Below are 16,402 nucleotides of genomic sequence, written 5' to 3' on the forward strand. Positions count from 1 at the left end.
TTGTTCATCTGCTTTAGGGTTTAAGCAATCCAGTTAGGACATGAACTGTTCCAAAGAAAAAACACAAATATCATTCCCTACAAGGAGAAAATGAAAGTATTTTATAATGCATCAGGCTTGACCCAACAATACAGTTCCTTATGAAGCATTAGTTGCCTAATTTCCAGCGTATTTCACCACTCCTTCCGCAGAGAGCATGACGGTGCTTCAACTGTTTCCTTAAATTTGACTAATGTGGTTAAGAGACACTTTAAGAGACAATTTACTCAAAAGGAACATCATGTTTGTATGATGCAATGTAGGTGTGTGCGGCCTGGTCCATTGTAGAGGGAAAGTTTAATCTGAGCTATTTGAGGACACTTTCTTCCTCCTTCAGATGTAAACATTGTTGTTTAAAATCAGAACTGCTGACACACTGACCAGGGGCAGGAGAGGGTGACAATAATACGTCTAATAGCAGTTTATTAAAGAGGAACATGAGAACATCATTTCACTGTCAAAATAATTCAGTTTTTTTTCCTGTAGAGCTCAAAAGCCCTAATATAGTTAGGATCTTTAAAAGACCTAAATCTGACATCATGTATGAGTTTCTCATTTTCTGACGATTTAAATATTCTCACTTGAGATATGAAATATTCCAATATCAGTGTAAATTGTCTTGCCTTTGTTTTACCTAGTGCAGTTATTTTTGAACAAAATATAACTAATAACCTCTCAAATATTTTCAGGAAACCCTTTTTATAACTGAAAAAGCAACACATTATTCAAATTAACTGCCGTTTTTTCAGTTTTAAAAAGGGCTTCCTGAAAATATTTGAGAGGTTATTAGTTTTTATTTTGTCCAAAAATAACTGAAAACAAATGTTGATTGTGATTTTTGTATCTAATCTTTTTTGCATTAATCTATGTTGTTATAACATGTTTAACTAGAAATAGGGCTGGGCAATAACGCAAAATCATAGTTTACTGATTTTTGGAGGAATCATGTAGTGACTAAATGATCATAATGTGTTATCATTTTACAAATATCAGTTAAGAGATAGTAAGCCAAATCCAACCTCAAAGGGCTTATCAGAGTCAGAAATAAAGAGACCAAATGAGACAGAGAAACTTTAACTGGCTCTAAATGCTTATTTACAGTTTGTATGATTGTGAGTTAAAGTCATTATGTTGCCCTCTGGTGGCTGCATCGAAAACAAGTAGCACAGTCATGGCATTTATTTTACCGGCACCTAAAAGAAATAATTAAAATGTCTAAATAATAATCAAACTAAGAAGTAAAATGAAATACAACACAGATTGTGATATAAATTTAATATGTGTATATATGCATACATATTGTCACGATTAAATAAAATAGAACGGTGTGTCAAAAGGACAGTTATTCAGCTTTTTCTCTTTAATGAATGAACTGTTTTTCATTAAGACTTGAATTTTCCATGGCACAGGGAATGTGCTGCAGGAAGCTTTGTAAACAGACACAGACTGGCATTAGCATTAGCTTGTGCTGAGTGGTTTAAGGAGGATAAGCTAATGCCAACAGACGACGAGGACAATGATCGTTGACATTCAGTGGTCACTGTCACTTCTGCTCTGACAACTAGTAAGGTTACATTTCAGAATATTACCATGTAGACTTCATGCTTTCATCAGGAGTAACAACATTATGCGCTACGAAATTAATCCATTAATCTCATATTCAGCCCTTCAGCTAACTCTAGCTATCTACCTTGCGGAAATCTATTAGCATTAGTTTATACTCCAGGACCTCCATCAAACAACTCATTGATTGCTGTAAGCTAACACAAGATAATTAAGGCTAATTAGCTGTCAACACTTATCAAAAAATTCTGCTAAGAAGATCCCTCAAGTGTCTGTACAGCTTCCAGTAGAACAACCTACTAGCCCTTCAAACTGGAAAAGTGTTTTAATATAGCCTGTCTGTCATATGGCTGCCATTAGCTCGTGTCTGTGATGATAATGCCACATTCACATCATGTAGGATGTATGGTACAGAAAGGAAGGATTCCCATGTTAATGACGTGAGATATTAATTATCCCACGATAATACAGTTAGCATAGTATAAGATACACCTGCTATCCACAACAAGGCAAAATTAACATGGTCTGTAGGGCCTCTGTTCATTTTTGTTTATGTGGTGATATATCAGTACACCAACATGAAAGCTCAAAAGTAGAAATTACTTTAGAAGTTGGCACTGTGTGTGTGTGTGTGTGTGTGTGTGTGTGTGTGTGTGTGTGTCAGAAGAGATGAGATTCGAGGAATTCAGTTTGAAATTAATATCTAAAATATTATACTCTGCTGAATGCAAGGTACCATGAAAAGCAACCCCCCCCCCCTTGAAATATTGACCCTACACATTTTCTCTCTGGAAGCCTAGAAGATGGTCTGTTTTGGCAACAAGGGGCAGCTTCAAAATCAACTATCAATGTTACGCTACAGGAGTTAAATGCCAGTAGTCTACATATTTTAGCCATTTTAGCTTGACAGTGTGAATTTTATACATTATGACCAAACGGCTATATTCACCCCTTACACAGAAAGAACACATACAGCGCTATCACTATTATCACCATTAATACAACTGACAAGGTATAATGCATCGTTTTCAAACCAGAACTCGGCACAACACAGTGACATGGATGCAGAGTACATTCGCAGTTTGGCTGAATGTACCTGACAGTCTGCACTCGGGTTAAATTTTACATCGATGGAATGACGTCAAACATCTGCGCCGAGTTTTACCACGTGGGGACGTTTTTGCAGAGATAGCAAAACATCCGCAGTGACGTTTGCGTGTCTGTCAGTGAGCACGAAGAAAACTTTTTTCTTTCTTTTTTTATCTTATATGAACGTCAAGAAAAACCCACAAAGGTTTTGATACCAGAGTCATTTCTTCTAGACCATGCCCCACGACCCCGACCCTCCTCCGGCTAAAAAATTCAAGCCGGGGTCAGTTTTTTTCCGTCTCGATAAGAATAAACCTGGAATGCTGCTGCCCAGAAAGGGAAATGCAACCACTCCGATAGACGTCCAGAGGAAACAGCTTCCAATCTACCAGGCGAAGCCTCAGCTGCTGAACCAACTGAGACAGCTTCACAATGCTATTCTTATAGGTGAAGTGCTCACAGCTACTGTTAGCTAATGCTGCTACAACGTTAGCCGCAGCTGTGCAACTCAAGTTAAAGGGCAAATCCACTGTAAAACAGGATTATCTTGTCAGCTCTAATGTTTTACACCTCCGTTTCAGTTGATGATTTTGAATACTTTTCTGATCCACAATAGAAAAACCTCTTCAAATGCCTGAATTTTTCCACTCCACCTTTTACACAAACTTTGCTTAACTTGACCCATTCTCTCTCCTGCATCAGGTGAGACTGGCTCTGGGAAGACCACTCAGATCCCACAGTATCTGTATGAGGCCGGCATCGGACGACAGGGCATCATTGCCATCACTCAGCCCCGTCGAGTTGCTGCCATCTCACTGGCAGGAAGGGTGGCAGAGGAGAAGAGGACTCAGCTTGGCAAGCTGGTATGCACAGGACACGGGTTCCCTTCACGACTGCTTAGTGTATACTTTAAAACACATGCTTAATGAACAGCATGATGCATGTTGTCGAAATAAACTTTGTCTTGTTGGGTGGCACAAGCTCAACATGCAGAATAATATGTAGAAATAGTTTTCCTGGTTGCCATGCTCAACATGTTTCATACATAGGATGAGTATATGCGTTGTGTATCAGTCTTAAGTGTCTGTTGATAGTGAATGAGTCACACCTCTTCTCAGGTTGGTTACACAGTGCGCTTCGAAGATGTCACCTCCTCTGAGACAAAGATGAAGTTCATGACAGATGGCATGCTCCTGCGCGAGGCCATCGGAGACCCTTTACTGCTGCGCTACACTGTGGTGGTTTTGGATGAAGCTCACGAGCGCACCGTGCACACCGATGTGCTGTTCGGCGTGGTTAAGACCGCTCAACGCAGGCGCAGAGAACTTAATAAGATTCCCCTGAAGGTAGGAGGACAGTTGTAGCTGCCCAGGGTTTCAGTCAGATATTTTACTTTAAACACTGGGCTAATCCCTTCACTCTTTGTGAGATAAAATGCTTGCTCCACATTAATTCCTGTAAGCTCATTTTATGCTTCTACTCTGTTGATCTGTTTAAGAATATCTTTTTTTATTTATATTTTTCTGACCTACACAGGTCATAGTGATGTCAGCTACGATGGATGTAGATTTGTTCTCTGAGTACTTCAACAAGTCACCTGTGCTGTACCTGGAGGGGAGGCAGCATCCCATTCAGATCTACTACACCAAGCAGCCCCAGTCAGACTACCTGCAGGCCGCACTTGTGTCTATCTTCCAGATCCATCAGGTAGCCTTCAACATTTGCCTTCAGCTAGACAGAAACTATTGTTGAATTAGTGATATCTTAGATCCACTAATGTTTTCTTCACTGCACTTGAATACAAGGGACCATGAAAAATCAGATTTTTTAATGTAATCATTATGTAATCAGTTATAGTTACGCTTTAAATCAAAGTTAAAATAACAATAGGAAGTCTTTCCTTAATTATAAGGAACATGAACCTGTGAGTAAGCAGCTCCCTGGGTGCATGTTCATGTGCTGTAATGATTATTTGTGACACTGGAACAGAGCGCTGTCTTTGTTGTGTGCGTGCAGGAGGCACCTCCGTCCCATGATATCTTAGTCTTCATGACGGGTCAGGAGGAAATCGAGGCTCTGGCGAGGACGTGCCGGGACATCGCCAAGCATCTGCCTGACGGCTGTGGTCCCATGGTAGTTATCCCTTTGTACGCATCGCTGCCCCCAGCGCAGCAACTCAGGGTCTTCCAGCCAGCTCCCAAGGTAAAGGCAACAGTAAACATGCAGGAGAAACAAGAGTTCTGTGGAGTGTGGACAAATGGACGTTTGTGAAAAAACAGCCACACTGGTTGCGGACTGAGTGTCTGAAATCTGTACACTGCTGTTTAAAACTGTGTTTCTGTTATGACAAGGCATTGTTTTTTTTTTCTATAAAGGAGAAAAGTCACAATATAGAATTGCTTTCTTGTCATTTTAAAGCTATATGTATCATTGTTGCATTTTCTGTTAGTTTGTATGCACTAGGGATGGGCATTTTAATTACTTGAAGTTAATTTTAATCAAGCCAATTTAAGTCTGAAATTATTTAAGTCACCAAAGCTATTTGTTATTTGTTCCTGGCGTTTGCTGTCACATGAAAGTTTCAGCACTATAATCCACACTGTTTTCCGTTAGCACCAGCTGTCAGCCAAATGGCCGGACATTAAAATATTTTCACCTGATTACTTTCTTAATGTTTAAAGTCACATTACCATTACTTATTATAATGTTATAACTCTAATCTTAAACCAGATGAACAATTTTTGTCATCAGACGTCTGGATCTTCAGTAATCAGAGAAACAAGCTGTGCAAACGGCCGCTCTCAACGTCCTGTGTCAGAGAAACATTGACTGAAACATTGATTTTTTAAACATATGAAACTGTTTTATTCAGTGAGCCCTCTGTGGATAATTCAGCTCCCAGTAAAACCCTCCTGAAAGATGAACACTGAAGGAAACCTAACCGTCCGTTGCAGTCTAGCACCATACAGAGCAAGATGCAGCAGAGAAGAAGCACTCAAAGCATACTTGAAAAAAGATGTCGACTATGTTTAGCGTGTCGATTGACTAATCGATTATTTATGTACATCCCTAGTATGCATGCGAAATGTGTGTCCCTTTTATGTTTGTCCAGGGCTGTAGGAAGGTTATCCTCTCAACCAACATCGCTGAGACGTCAGTTACAATCTCTGGGATCAAATATGTTATCGACACGGGGATGGTGAAGGCCAAACGTTTCAATCCTGGTGAGACGATTCAGTCTGCACACACACACACAGACACACACATTCACATTTCAGTATTAACTATAACAACATTCTGTTGACATATCATGAAACACTAAATAATAACTCACTTACAGGCCAGTATTTCTTTTAGAGGGTCCACAGTAAACAGTGGTGGAAAGTAATAAGTACATTTCCTTAAGAGCTGAATTTAAATGTAATTTTGAAGTACTTGTACTTGACCTTAGTGTCTTGTACCTCACTACAATACAGAAGGAAAATACTGGTCTTTTTACCCTGCTACATCACTACGCTTCCTCCCACAGTCCAGAGACATGCAGGTTAACTGGTGACTCTAAATTGCCCATAGGTGTGAATACAAGCATGAATGGTTGTTCACATTTCAGATGTCAATGAGTTGTGAGCAGTTCCACCAAAGAGACATTTTGCACCCATTTATCATCTCAGGACTGGTCAGATTTATCTTTTGACCCTAGACTCAGAAACACGCAGGACTTTTACTTGTAATGAAGTACTTTTACCAGTCACTTTAATTGTTGGATTTGTACTTTTACCTAAGTGAATTATTAACAGTTACGTTTACTTTATTGTTTCCCATGGGGGAAAACTGTCTGGGACTAAGGGAACTGCTGTGTCGAATAGACATTACAAACATTACAATAAAAACATTAAATAGTCATTAGCTAAGCACACAATTGCAAATATACCCTGGCAGAACCACACCTCAGTTACACGCATATAGACACACACACGGTAGATAAAACCTGCAATTATCTTATAGCTCTGAACACTTCCACTTCCATCACTGACAGTGGGTGGATGAAAGTGTTACAAATTACTGCCATTCTTTAAAGGTGAGCTGCTCAAAGTTATGCAGTTACTTGGTTATAACTACTCTTATTAATTTACTCCACTCTTCCCAAGATTTGACAACTATTTGTGATCCAGTGTTTAAAAATTGACCTCTCCTCTAGCTGTAATTAATAGTTATCAGTTACATCCCTCAGGCCATAACAGCAAAAATGTGACACAAACAATATCTTGGGTTTTTTATTTTTGTTCAGTTCTGTTCTTGTCATTTTATTGTACATGTGCTCTGTGACTCTCAGACAGTGGTTTGGAGGTGCTGGCAGTGCAGCGGGTTTCCAAAGCGCAGGCATGGCAGCGAGCGGGCCGGGCCGGCAGGGAGGACTCAGGCTCCTGCTATCGTCTCTACACTGAACAGGAATTCAACAGCCTCATCCCCATGACTGTACCTGAGATCCAGAGGTAGGAGGCTGTGTTTTCTTACAGTTAATAAATCTCAGTGCAGTATGTGCTGATCTGCAGCAATCTGATTCTGCGTTGATTAATTTAGGTCAGTGTGATTGAATGGTCCGCTCTTCTGTTCTTTTTTTCTCCTCTCTTTCTGTGTGTGTGTGTGTGTGTGTGTGTGTGTCTTTCTACTGCAGGTGTAACTTAGCCGGTGTGATGCTGCAGTTAATGGCTCTAGGGATTCAAGATGTGATAAATTTTGATTTCATGTCCAAGCCCTCTCCAGGTAAGATGCTGCTGATCATGAATCACTGCGCTCCTCTGCTCATCCAGGAGGGCTGGCAGGTCATAGTAAGCTGTTGTGTTTATTCCAGAGGCTGTTCGTTCGGCTGTGGAGCATTTAGAGCTGCTGGGAGCTGTGGAGAGGAAGGAGGGGCAGGTTTCCCTCACTGCTCTGGGAAAGAAGATGGCAAGCTTCCCTCTGGAGCCTAGATACGCCAAGGTAAAAAGTGCCTCACACAAACTGATACTGTGTTCAAGGGTTTTGCTCAGATGTTTTTGTATATTTAGTAAAGGATCACAGAAAGTGACAGCCTGTTGCCCACAGCCTCACATGGTTCACAACGTTCTCAACACAGACAGAATTTGGTTTAATGCTTCCTGCCTTGTTCGATCCGTCTCACAGACCATCCTGCTATCCCCGGATTACTCCTGCTCCGAGGAGATTTTGAGCATTGTGTCTCTGCTGTCAGTGGACACTGTACTGTATAACCCTCCAGCCCGGCGGGAAGAGGTCCTCGCAGCACGCAAGAAGTTCACCTCCAGCGAAGGAGACCACATGACGCTCCTCAACATATACAGAGCGTTCAAGAAAGTCAGTGGTAATAAGGTGAGTATATGTGGATGAGCAGAGGAGATGTATGACTAAGTGTGACTAAGCAAAACCCAGATGCAGATTATGTTGCTGAGCCATGTTATAATCCAGTGTATGTTTACTGTTTAAGGAATGGTGTCGGGAGAACTTTGTCAACAGCAGGAACATGGGTCTGGTAAAAGAGGTCCAGGCACAACTCAAAGAAATCTGCCTTAAGGTACACATCTGTAAATCCCTATGAGCACTGACTGTACTGTGTGAATGTGAATGTTCTGTGTATGACTAAGAGATAATACCTTAAATTAATATCAAATTTAATTCTAGCATTTTCCCCAGAAACGGTGAATGATAACATATCCTATTAAATACAGTTGTGCACCAGATTCTTCATCTATTTCACACTTATTGCAGCTTTAAAAAGAAATAATATTATGTCTATTAATATGAGTAACACTATAGCTTCTGTTATCTGAATCAGGAAAATGTTTTAGGGCATGGAGGGGAACGCCACTGATTTTATACATCAAAGTCTTGCAGGCCCTGGGGAAGTACTACTGCATATGTGAAAAGTTGTATAAATGCTTTTTTGGCTCCAGATGGGGCTGAGTGAAGTGTAATTTGAATCAATTAAGCTAGCATTGGTTGGGGATGAAAACTACAAGTTTGAAAATGAAAATAAAGCAGAGAAGAGGTGAGCTTACCAGATCTCTGTAACATTCTCCTCATCTCTGCTTGAGGCTTGCAGCTCGAGGCTACTTTAACTTCTACAGGCATGTCATGCCTAAATCACTGACTAGACTGTTAGCGGTCAAGTTGCACTGTGGGTAATGTAAGAACCAGGTTCTGACAATGAAAAAGAATGAGTAGAATAATAAAGATGATATCTCTGCTCCTGCACTGATAATACTTTTGTTTTCAAAACTATCCATTACGAGTCCAACAATGCTATAGGTGTGCAAAGCTAAATCAGTGGAGTACTCCTTTAATCCCTGAGTCATTGTAAACAAAACTCAGAACTTAGTTTGGTTCTTAAGGAGCTCCAGCACTCCCCAAGAAGTTTTGGCTACTTTGCTGTTTCCCAACAGTGCTTAGACATAGCTTAGTTTTGTATCATGTTGAGTCAAAACGTGTCCACATGACAGACATGACATCTTTCTCTTTACCAGCACTTTCCCATCTTCACCTGCCCATTTCTCCAACATTCAAGTCATTCTGTCTGTTGTAGTTTAGACTGGACACATTTAGTTAATGACATGGCTGAAAACTGCCAGGTAGAACAATGCCTACTTGTGAAATGAACCCACAGCAGACTGACTGGTTGTGTACTTAGACCTAAAGTCATGGCAGTAGGGACAGCAGCCCACTTGAGCTTACTGATAACTCAATTCTTTTTATCTCACCAGCTCAATTTGAAGCTGGAGTCATGTGGAGCAGACACAGGGAACGTTCGCCGCTGCCTCGCCCACGGGATGTTCGTCAACGCTGCAGAGCTCCAACCAGATGGCAGCTACTTAGCTCTGGACACCCACCAGTCTGTGGCCATCCACCCCTCCTCTGTCCTTTTTCAGGCCAAGCCAGCGTACGTGGTCTTCAATGAGCTGTTGCACACCTCCCGCTGCTACATGAGAGACCTCTGTTTGGTGGATGCCGACTGGCTGCTGGATGCAGCGCCAGAGTACTTTGGCCGCAAACTCCACCTTACCAAGAGCTAACCAACCGAGAAACAGGACATCTTCCTCAAATCACCCAGAGACAATAATACTGGAACAACTGTTGTTCTTTACAAAGCTGAATTTGGTTAAAGACACAAATCAGAAGAGGAATTTTCTGTGCAGTAAACTTCTCTGGATTTCACTACCTCCCAGTTGACAAGCATCTGGCATGTGTCACTGCAGCAGAAATCTGCACACAGAGGCCTCACAACTTCAACCTCCTCCAGACTGTAACTCAGATTTTATAAACGGTGTTTCTTCTGCCTGATAGTATTTCATCTCGCCATTTGGCCACATTTAACACCTAAAAAGGAGATTCTTTTCTTTTGAGGTGTCATGCTTCAGTTCTTTCAACATATGCATGCATTTTAAACAGCACAGATAACCTCACTGGAGCACAGTTCTTCTAATAAGTAATGTGCTTGCCTGATATGATTTATATCTTCATTTTGTCTTTGAAATCAAATTAATCTCACAAAATATTGTGCTTAATCGTTAAGCTATATTCCCATCAAGTTAATTCAGAAAGTTAACGTAGACTGGCTAGTTGTTCTTTTCAGTGTTGTTTTGAATAATGCTGATAAGTTAATTGTCTGATTTCTGCCTGCAAAGTGTTAGTTTTTCCAAGGAGCAATCTCATCTTAAAGTTTCTCACTCTGTAGTTCTGGGTTTATACAAAATGGTCTTAAAGGGTTTTTATACATGTGAGGGCAGCAGCTTTGTCTTAATCTATGAAGTTATGTAATAACAACAAAAAGTGAAAAACACCAAAGTTAGGGTTATAATATGTGGTTTTCACATGGCACAGTGACATGGTTTTACTTAGTCTACATGCAGCACTTGTCTTGTTATCTTGTGCATGACCTTTTCTCACATCTACGACTCTATCACCACTGTCCCAAATACATGCACGTCAGGAGAAGCAGCATGCCTTATTCTCCAGGTTCTACTCTTTGATGTTGTGTGTTGCACAGATCCTTATTCAGACCCTGCACAGACTAACCACAGATGTATGCTGACAACAAATGTATGCAATGCATGGAGATTATAGTTCATGATCTGATCGCTCAGGTCTTTCATACTTTATAGAATGTAAATCACACCATGTTGAGGAACAGGATGGATCCTCCTCTTGTCTTTTTTTACACTGGACTCAGGATTGTAGAATATATACTGTAACCTGAATAAATGACATAAACTATTTCTAATTTTACAAAATATTAAACACCAAATGCATCTGGGGTTGCTGTAGAGAATCATCAGACTTGCTGTTACATACAGGTTGTATGTTCAGTGGTTGCGTCTCTTACAGGTCACGCTGCCAATGAAGGTTTATAAGATGTTTTTTTTTTTTCAGTCACAAGATCTGCATGTACTGTTATAAACTTTTTAAGATTAAAAGCATGCCTTTTATGAGTTTATTATAACTATATTTAACATGATTTGTTATAGTCTTGCATAACCATAGTTATTATAATTTCTAATAAAAAAATAAACCCACTGCCTCAGAACACAAGTCTACATGTGGAGAGTAAAGATTCAAAGAGGCACTTGGGAATTTTCACTGCTTGGTTTTGACACAGAAAGACCTGCTGCAGCATATTGTACCTCGAAGCTTTTCAATCCTTCTTCAGTTCTGACTGACTGGTGGCGGGGACCCAGGTATTTGACTTCTGTGGGGTCATTAGCAAGGTCATGATGTCACTTGGTTCATCAGTGCTTCCTGGGTGTTGTAACAACATGAGAGTCATTTGAGTTACCCGAGGACAAGTGTACTGTACTGTAACTTGTTGGTGAGTGGCTATTAAATCTAGCAAGAGAATATCAAGAACAGCATTGAAGATGGAGCATATGTGGTGTCATAGACCTCTTTTGAGGGATGGTTACTTCAACATAGATGGCCTGCTTCACTCCTCTTTCAAACCGCCAGTCCTCCCTATCCAAATATGTACACTGATGTCCTCAAAGGAGTGTCCCGTATCCATAAGGTCTAGGTAAACTGAGTCTTGACTTAAGTAGTTGGCCCTGTTGTGCTGAGCCATACATTTGTTTAATGGTTGTTTTGTATCACCGATGTACAAGTCTATGCATTCCTCACCACACACGCTAGCTTGCTATTCTCAAGTTCCAGTGTGCAGTTGAACTAAACAACCATTAAACAAATGCACAGCTCAACACAGCAGGGCCTCCTCAGGTCAAGACTTAACCACACCTTAAGGATAAAGAACACTCCTTTGATAACAGCAATGTATAAATAGGGAGGAGAGGTGGTTTGAAAGAGGAGTAAAGGGGGCCATCTATGTTAAAATAGACAAACTGTCCATGAACAGAGGAGGTCTAGGATGCCATTTTAGATGGGGGATCTAAAATACTGTCCTTTTATCCTTTCCAAGGATATTTAACAGCATACGTCATTCTGCACAGTGAAACAGCCAACAGAAGTTACAATAAGCAAAACATTTTTGAGTGTTGTGAGGAGAGATAAAACAACACCTGAAGGGTTCTCAGACACTTACCAACCATCCAGTAGTTGCTGTGAAATGTGAAGCCCTAAGTTACTTGCTGGAAAACAGCTCCATCTTGTGGCAGCAGGACAGTCACGTCTAAATGATGCAACTGATTCACCTCATTACAAAGAGATATACAAAGTTTTCCTTTGAGTTTTCCGCCGTCCCTACAGGATGTCAGTGTCTACTACAGCCCAGTAGCTGATTTGTGTCATATGTCATTTGATGGCACTGCAGATCTTGTGCCTTAGGTATCATTATTAGACACTGATAGTGTGTGCTTGGTTGATGATGCTGACTTAATTTAAAACACCCTCTGTCCACTCGTCTCTTGTGGACAGAGGGTGTTTTATTTATTAAATGTAGGGATCATGGAGAAATGGTGTCTCAAGGACAGATGCTGTTATAACCTTCCAGTCGTCACTGAGGTCAAAGGTCTATTTGCTGCTCGAGAACTTTATTCAAGCCACAGGGGGCGCTAGTGGGTCGATTCATTCACCAATAGTTGGAGCGTACCATTATCCATACCTTTAAAGAATAGATTTAATTTTATTAATTTATATTAGTTATTCATATGAGAAATAAAATTGTATGGTATTTGAATTTTAAAGATACTATTTATAATTGTATACATTTTCTTTCGGTTTTAAAGTATTATTTCCGGTGCAGAGGTCGTAGTTACTATAGGTCAATGTGTCCTTCCACACGTGTGCTGCTGTAATCTTCCAGAAGCAGCGGTAGGGGTGAGCTAGCCGGTTGGCACGTTCTGTCTAATTTATTCTGTCGTTACAAGCCTCAATATTTTTATATAGCCATGCTGAAGTCGGTTGTCCGCGCGGTGGGAGCCGCTGTCCGCATTTCCTCAGCCACGACGTCCACAGCCCGAGCTCTGCCTCTAAGCTGCCCGACTCTGTGCTCTCCGAGTTCGGCTACAGCTCGACCCTTCACCCGGTCTCTGTGGATGCTGAACAGCAGCGGAGCCTCGTCAGGATACAGGCCAAAGTTGTTCAGTTCAAAAGTGTTGTATCCCTCGGTATCGTGTGGATGTGGAGGACTGCACACAGAAGGTAACGTACGATTTTGATGACAAGCTTAGTTAGCTAGCTAGCTAGCTAGTATGATACAGTACTGTATGACAAGAGAGAAACGAGTAGTAGAGCTGTACAGAGAAGATATTACGACAAAATGCCGCTCAAATAAACACAGCCCCTTTCCATTTATAAAGACGTTTAACCAATAAACACGACTAAATTTGGTCGTTTGCTCGTCATAAGTGAGGTTAACAATGATAGCGTCTTGTCCCTTTAAATAGTTAGCATTCACCTTGGCAGAAAGAGTCAGAGGCAGTCACTGTAAAATTCATCATAGTTGTTAAAAAAAAAAGTACTCATTTAGTGTGATATGTGTTGGCACATGAAACCTACATCAAACTCATAATACAGTTTCTCTCCGTTGCCCTAGAAAGTTAAAAAATAATGAAACAAAAGCCTAGCTAGGCAAATGTAAATTTCTCCACTGTGGGACTAATAAAGGATTCTCTTATCTCATATCTCTTAGCAGCATTATGTGTATTCTGTGGTTGTGACTTATGGCAAAGTCATATAACCTGTCTTATATTTGAAATAGGTGACAAAGCATTTGGTGATTTCCTGTGGGATGAAATCAAAGAAGAGAAGAAGATCCAGAAAAACAAAACTCTTCCAAAGATGTCTGGGGGATGGGAGCTGGAGATGAATGGCACAGAGGCTAAACTCTCAAGAACTGTTTCTGGAGAAAAGTAAGGCTGCAGCAGTCAGTGATATCACCACTGTCCAATGTGTGTAGATAAAATGGTGCACTAAATGAGCTTATGATGTGTCTTCTTTTACACAGAATCTCTGTCACATTCAACATCAACAACAGCATTCCTCCTAACTTTGAGGAAGAGGTAGATCAAGGACAGCAGAAGGCAGCAGAAGCAGAAGAGGTGAGCCACAACAAATTTAATTTAATTCAGACATGTAATTAAGTGCGTACTGCATTAAGAGTGTTTAAATAATTTTAATTCTGTTTCTCTTTACAGCCAGAAATTGTGTCAACACCCAACTTTGTTGTTGAAGTTACAAAACAGGCTGCAAAACATTCCCTGGTGTTTGACTGCCATTTTCCTGAAGATGAAGTAAGCAGAGACTCACTTCATTTAAATGAACATGTCAGATGCATAATCTTGTCATTGCAGCAGCTTGTTTCTGTGATTTTTTTTTTTTTTTTTTTTTAAAAAGCTGAATTTGCATTTGTAGATGGGTCATGGTGATGGAGAGGACGAGAGTGACATCTTTGCCATTCGCGAGGTCAGTTTCCAGCCTGACGGAGATGTAGAGTGGAAGGAGACCAGCTATACACTTAACACAGACTCCCTGGACTGGGTAAGACTTGGGACAGTTTAATTCACATGATAAGATTTCGCGAGGCTGTGGATAGCTGTGTTTAATATGAGTCATTTTAACTGTTTCAGGCCCTGTATGACCACTTGATGGACTTCCTGGCCGACCGCGGGATTGACAACACCTTTGCTGATGAACTGATGGAGCTGAGCACCGCCATTGAGCATCAAGAGTACATCAAATTCCTGGAAGACCTCCAAAACTTTGTCAAATGTAACTAATATTAGATACAAGCTAAATTTCACTTTTCTTCAGTACACATCCTGGCAATATTGGAGATATGATAATACAGTAAAGCAAATGTTGCAGCACTGAATGATTGATTTGTTCTGCACTCTAAAGAGACTGATGAGCGTGTCTGTGACAGTGAGCTTTGTTGCCAGCAACTGTCACATAAAGACTTGGCTGCAAATGTGTTTTTGTTGTTAAAATGTGACTTTATTTTTCTGTAACTTAAACAATATAGTTTAAATTAAATATATGAAGGCCATAAATAATAGAGGTCACGATCAGAAACCATCATTGTAAGAAATGTCTCTCAATTTTAGAGTTTCTGTCTGAACCACAGTGGTTCAGTAGGGTCCCATCAGTACTTATGAATGTTCATCATCCCTCAAACCAATAAAGGGCGAATTTGTCAAGATGTGAAATCAAAACATAAAACACCAACAGTTTACGAAATCAATAAATATGTGACAGCTTCTGGCAATGCTGTTGTAAGTCTAACTTCTAGCTGGCATGATAAGGGAGTTCATGTTGAGTGATGCTGATTTAACTCTGTCAGACCATAACACATGAAAACTAAATTTGAATGGCAAACATCAGTGTGTGTTGAGAGAATGGAAGGTCTGTGTCCATTAAAACAGTTTGATACAAATGGAGGATTTCATGTTTTTTTCATTTTTATGCCAAGAAAATCAGAATCAGGTGTTACTGATGCTGTGTGAAATGTGGCCACGTAACATTAGAATCCAGCAAATCACTGAAGCAGATCATAACCTATGAATTTTTCCTAATTTGAGACAACAGTTTCACATTCCTATTGAAGAACTGAGTATTCAATTTGCAACATTTTCTCTGTCAGTCTTAGATAAAACTCAAAGGAAAAGTTGAATCGTTTAACTGTCAAAGTCTCTGTGACGTTGGAAAATAGTTGATGGCATGAAATCAGTACTAAAGAATTACCTGCAAAAAAGAGCTTTCATTAGCCGTTTGACTTTTCCTCACTTTACAAAGTACATAAAGTGACAGGAGCTGTGGATAGATAAACATGTATTCTTGTTACAATATAGAAATTAGAGCCAACTATGCATCTAAGCCACAACTTAGATACACGTTATTTAGATGTTTCAGGTTTGTATCAGTTTTGTTGGAAATTTGAAAAGTTATTAACTGTTTATAGAGTAAAGCATGATGGTGTAGCTCAGTCTTGAACAACCACAGTCATTTATTTCAAAAATGAGAAACGTCTAGTGGAAATTTGACAGTGGCTGTGATCACTGGAGGAAAGATGTATTCAGATCTTTTATTTACCTAAACAATTAAATAAAAGATCTAACTTTACTTGAGTGAAAATATGTTGAATTAGCAATTTTTTTTCTGTGAAAGCACTCATGCAACATGGCACAAGTTAGTGTTACGTTTGTCATATACACTAGTACTAGGCAGCTAAAAGTAAGGTGAGGATGCTATCAAAAATAATGCTGTTACTAGTTTT

At 40.1% G+C, this 16,402-nt stretch overlaps 2 protein-coding genes across 3 annotated transcripts; both read left to right on the forward strand.

Moving 5' to 3' along the window:
* The first annotated feature begins 1,535 nt into the window (after nucleotides 1–1,535).
* Nucleotides 1,536–10,958, forward strand: dhx33 (DEAH (Asp-Glu-Ala-His) box polypeptide 33). Of its 2 annotated transcripts, none has more exons than XM_051078609.1 (12): nucleotides 1,536–1,603; nucleotides 3,394–3,554; nucleotides 3,810–4,037; nucleotides 4,228–4,398; nucleotides 4,708–4,893; nucleotides 5,804–5,915; nucleotides 7,025–7,184; nucleotides 7,367–7,455; nucleotides 7,544–7,671; nucleotides 7,855–8,058; nucleotides 8,174–8,260; nucleotides 9,447–10,958. In XM_051078609.1, exons 3-12 carry the CDS (start codon nucleotides 3,858–3,860, stop codon nucleotides 9,753–9,755), a joined length of 1,626 nt encoding a protein of 541 aa, XP_050934566.1. In that variant the 5' UTR covers nucleotides 1,536–1,603; nucleotides 3,394–3,554; nucleotides 3,810–3,857; the 3' UTR covers nucleotides 9,756–10,958. The 2 variants fall into 2 exon arrangements, with proteins under 2 accessions (XP_050934566.1, XP_018548013.1); XM_018692497.2 differs by lacking the exon at nucleotides 1,536–1,603 and adding an exon at nucleotides 2,764–3,138.
* Nucleotides 10,959–12,939: 1,981 nt separating this feature from the next.
* c1qbp (complement component 1, q subcomponent binding protein) lies at nucleotides 12,940–15,562 on the forward strand. Its single transcript, XM_018692533.2, has 6 exons — nucleotides 12,940–13,329; nucleotides 13,889–14,039; nucleotides 14,135–14,228; nucleotides 14,325–14,420; nucleotides 14,542–14,667; nucleotides 14,757–15,562. Exons 1-6 carry the CDS (start codon nucleotides 13,077–13,079, stop codon nucleotides 14,904–14,906), a joined length of 870 nt encoding a protein of 289 aa, XP_018548049.1. The 5' UTR covers nucleotides 12,940–13,076; the 3' UTR covers nucleotides 14,907–15,562.
* Nucleotides 15,563–16,402: the final 840 nt, after the last annotated feature.

The sequence above is a fragment of the Lates calcarifer genome, linkage group LG20, assembly GCF_001640805.2.
Source record: "Lates calcarifer isolate ASB-BC8 linkage group LG20, TLL_Latcal_v3, whole genome shotgun sequence".
In the NCBI taxonomy this organism is placed as follows: Eukaryota; Metazoa; Chordata; class Actinopteri; family Centropomidae; genus Lates; species Lates calcarifer.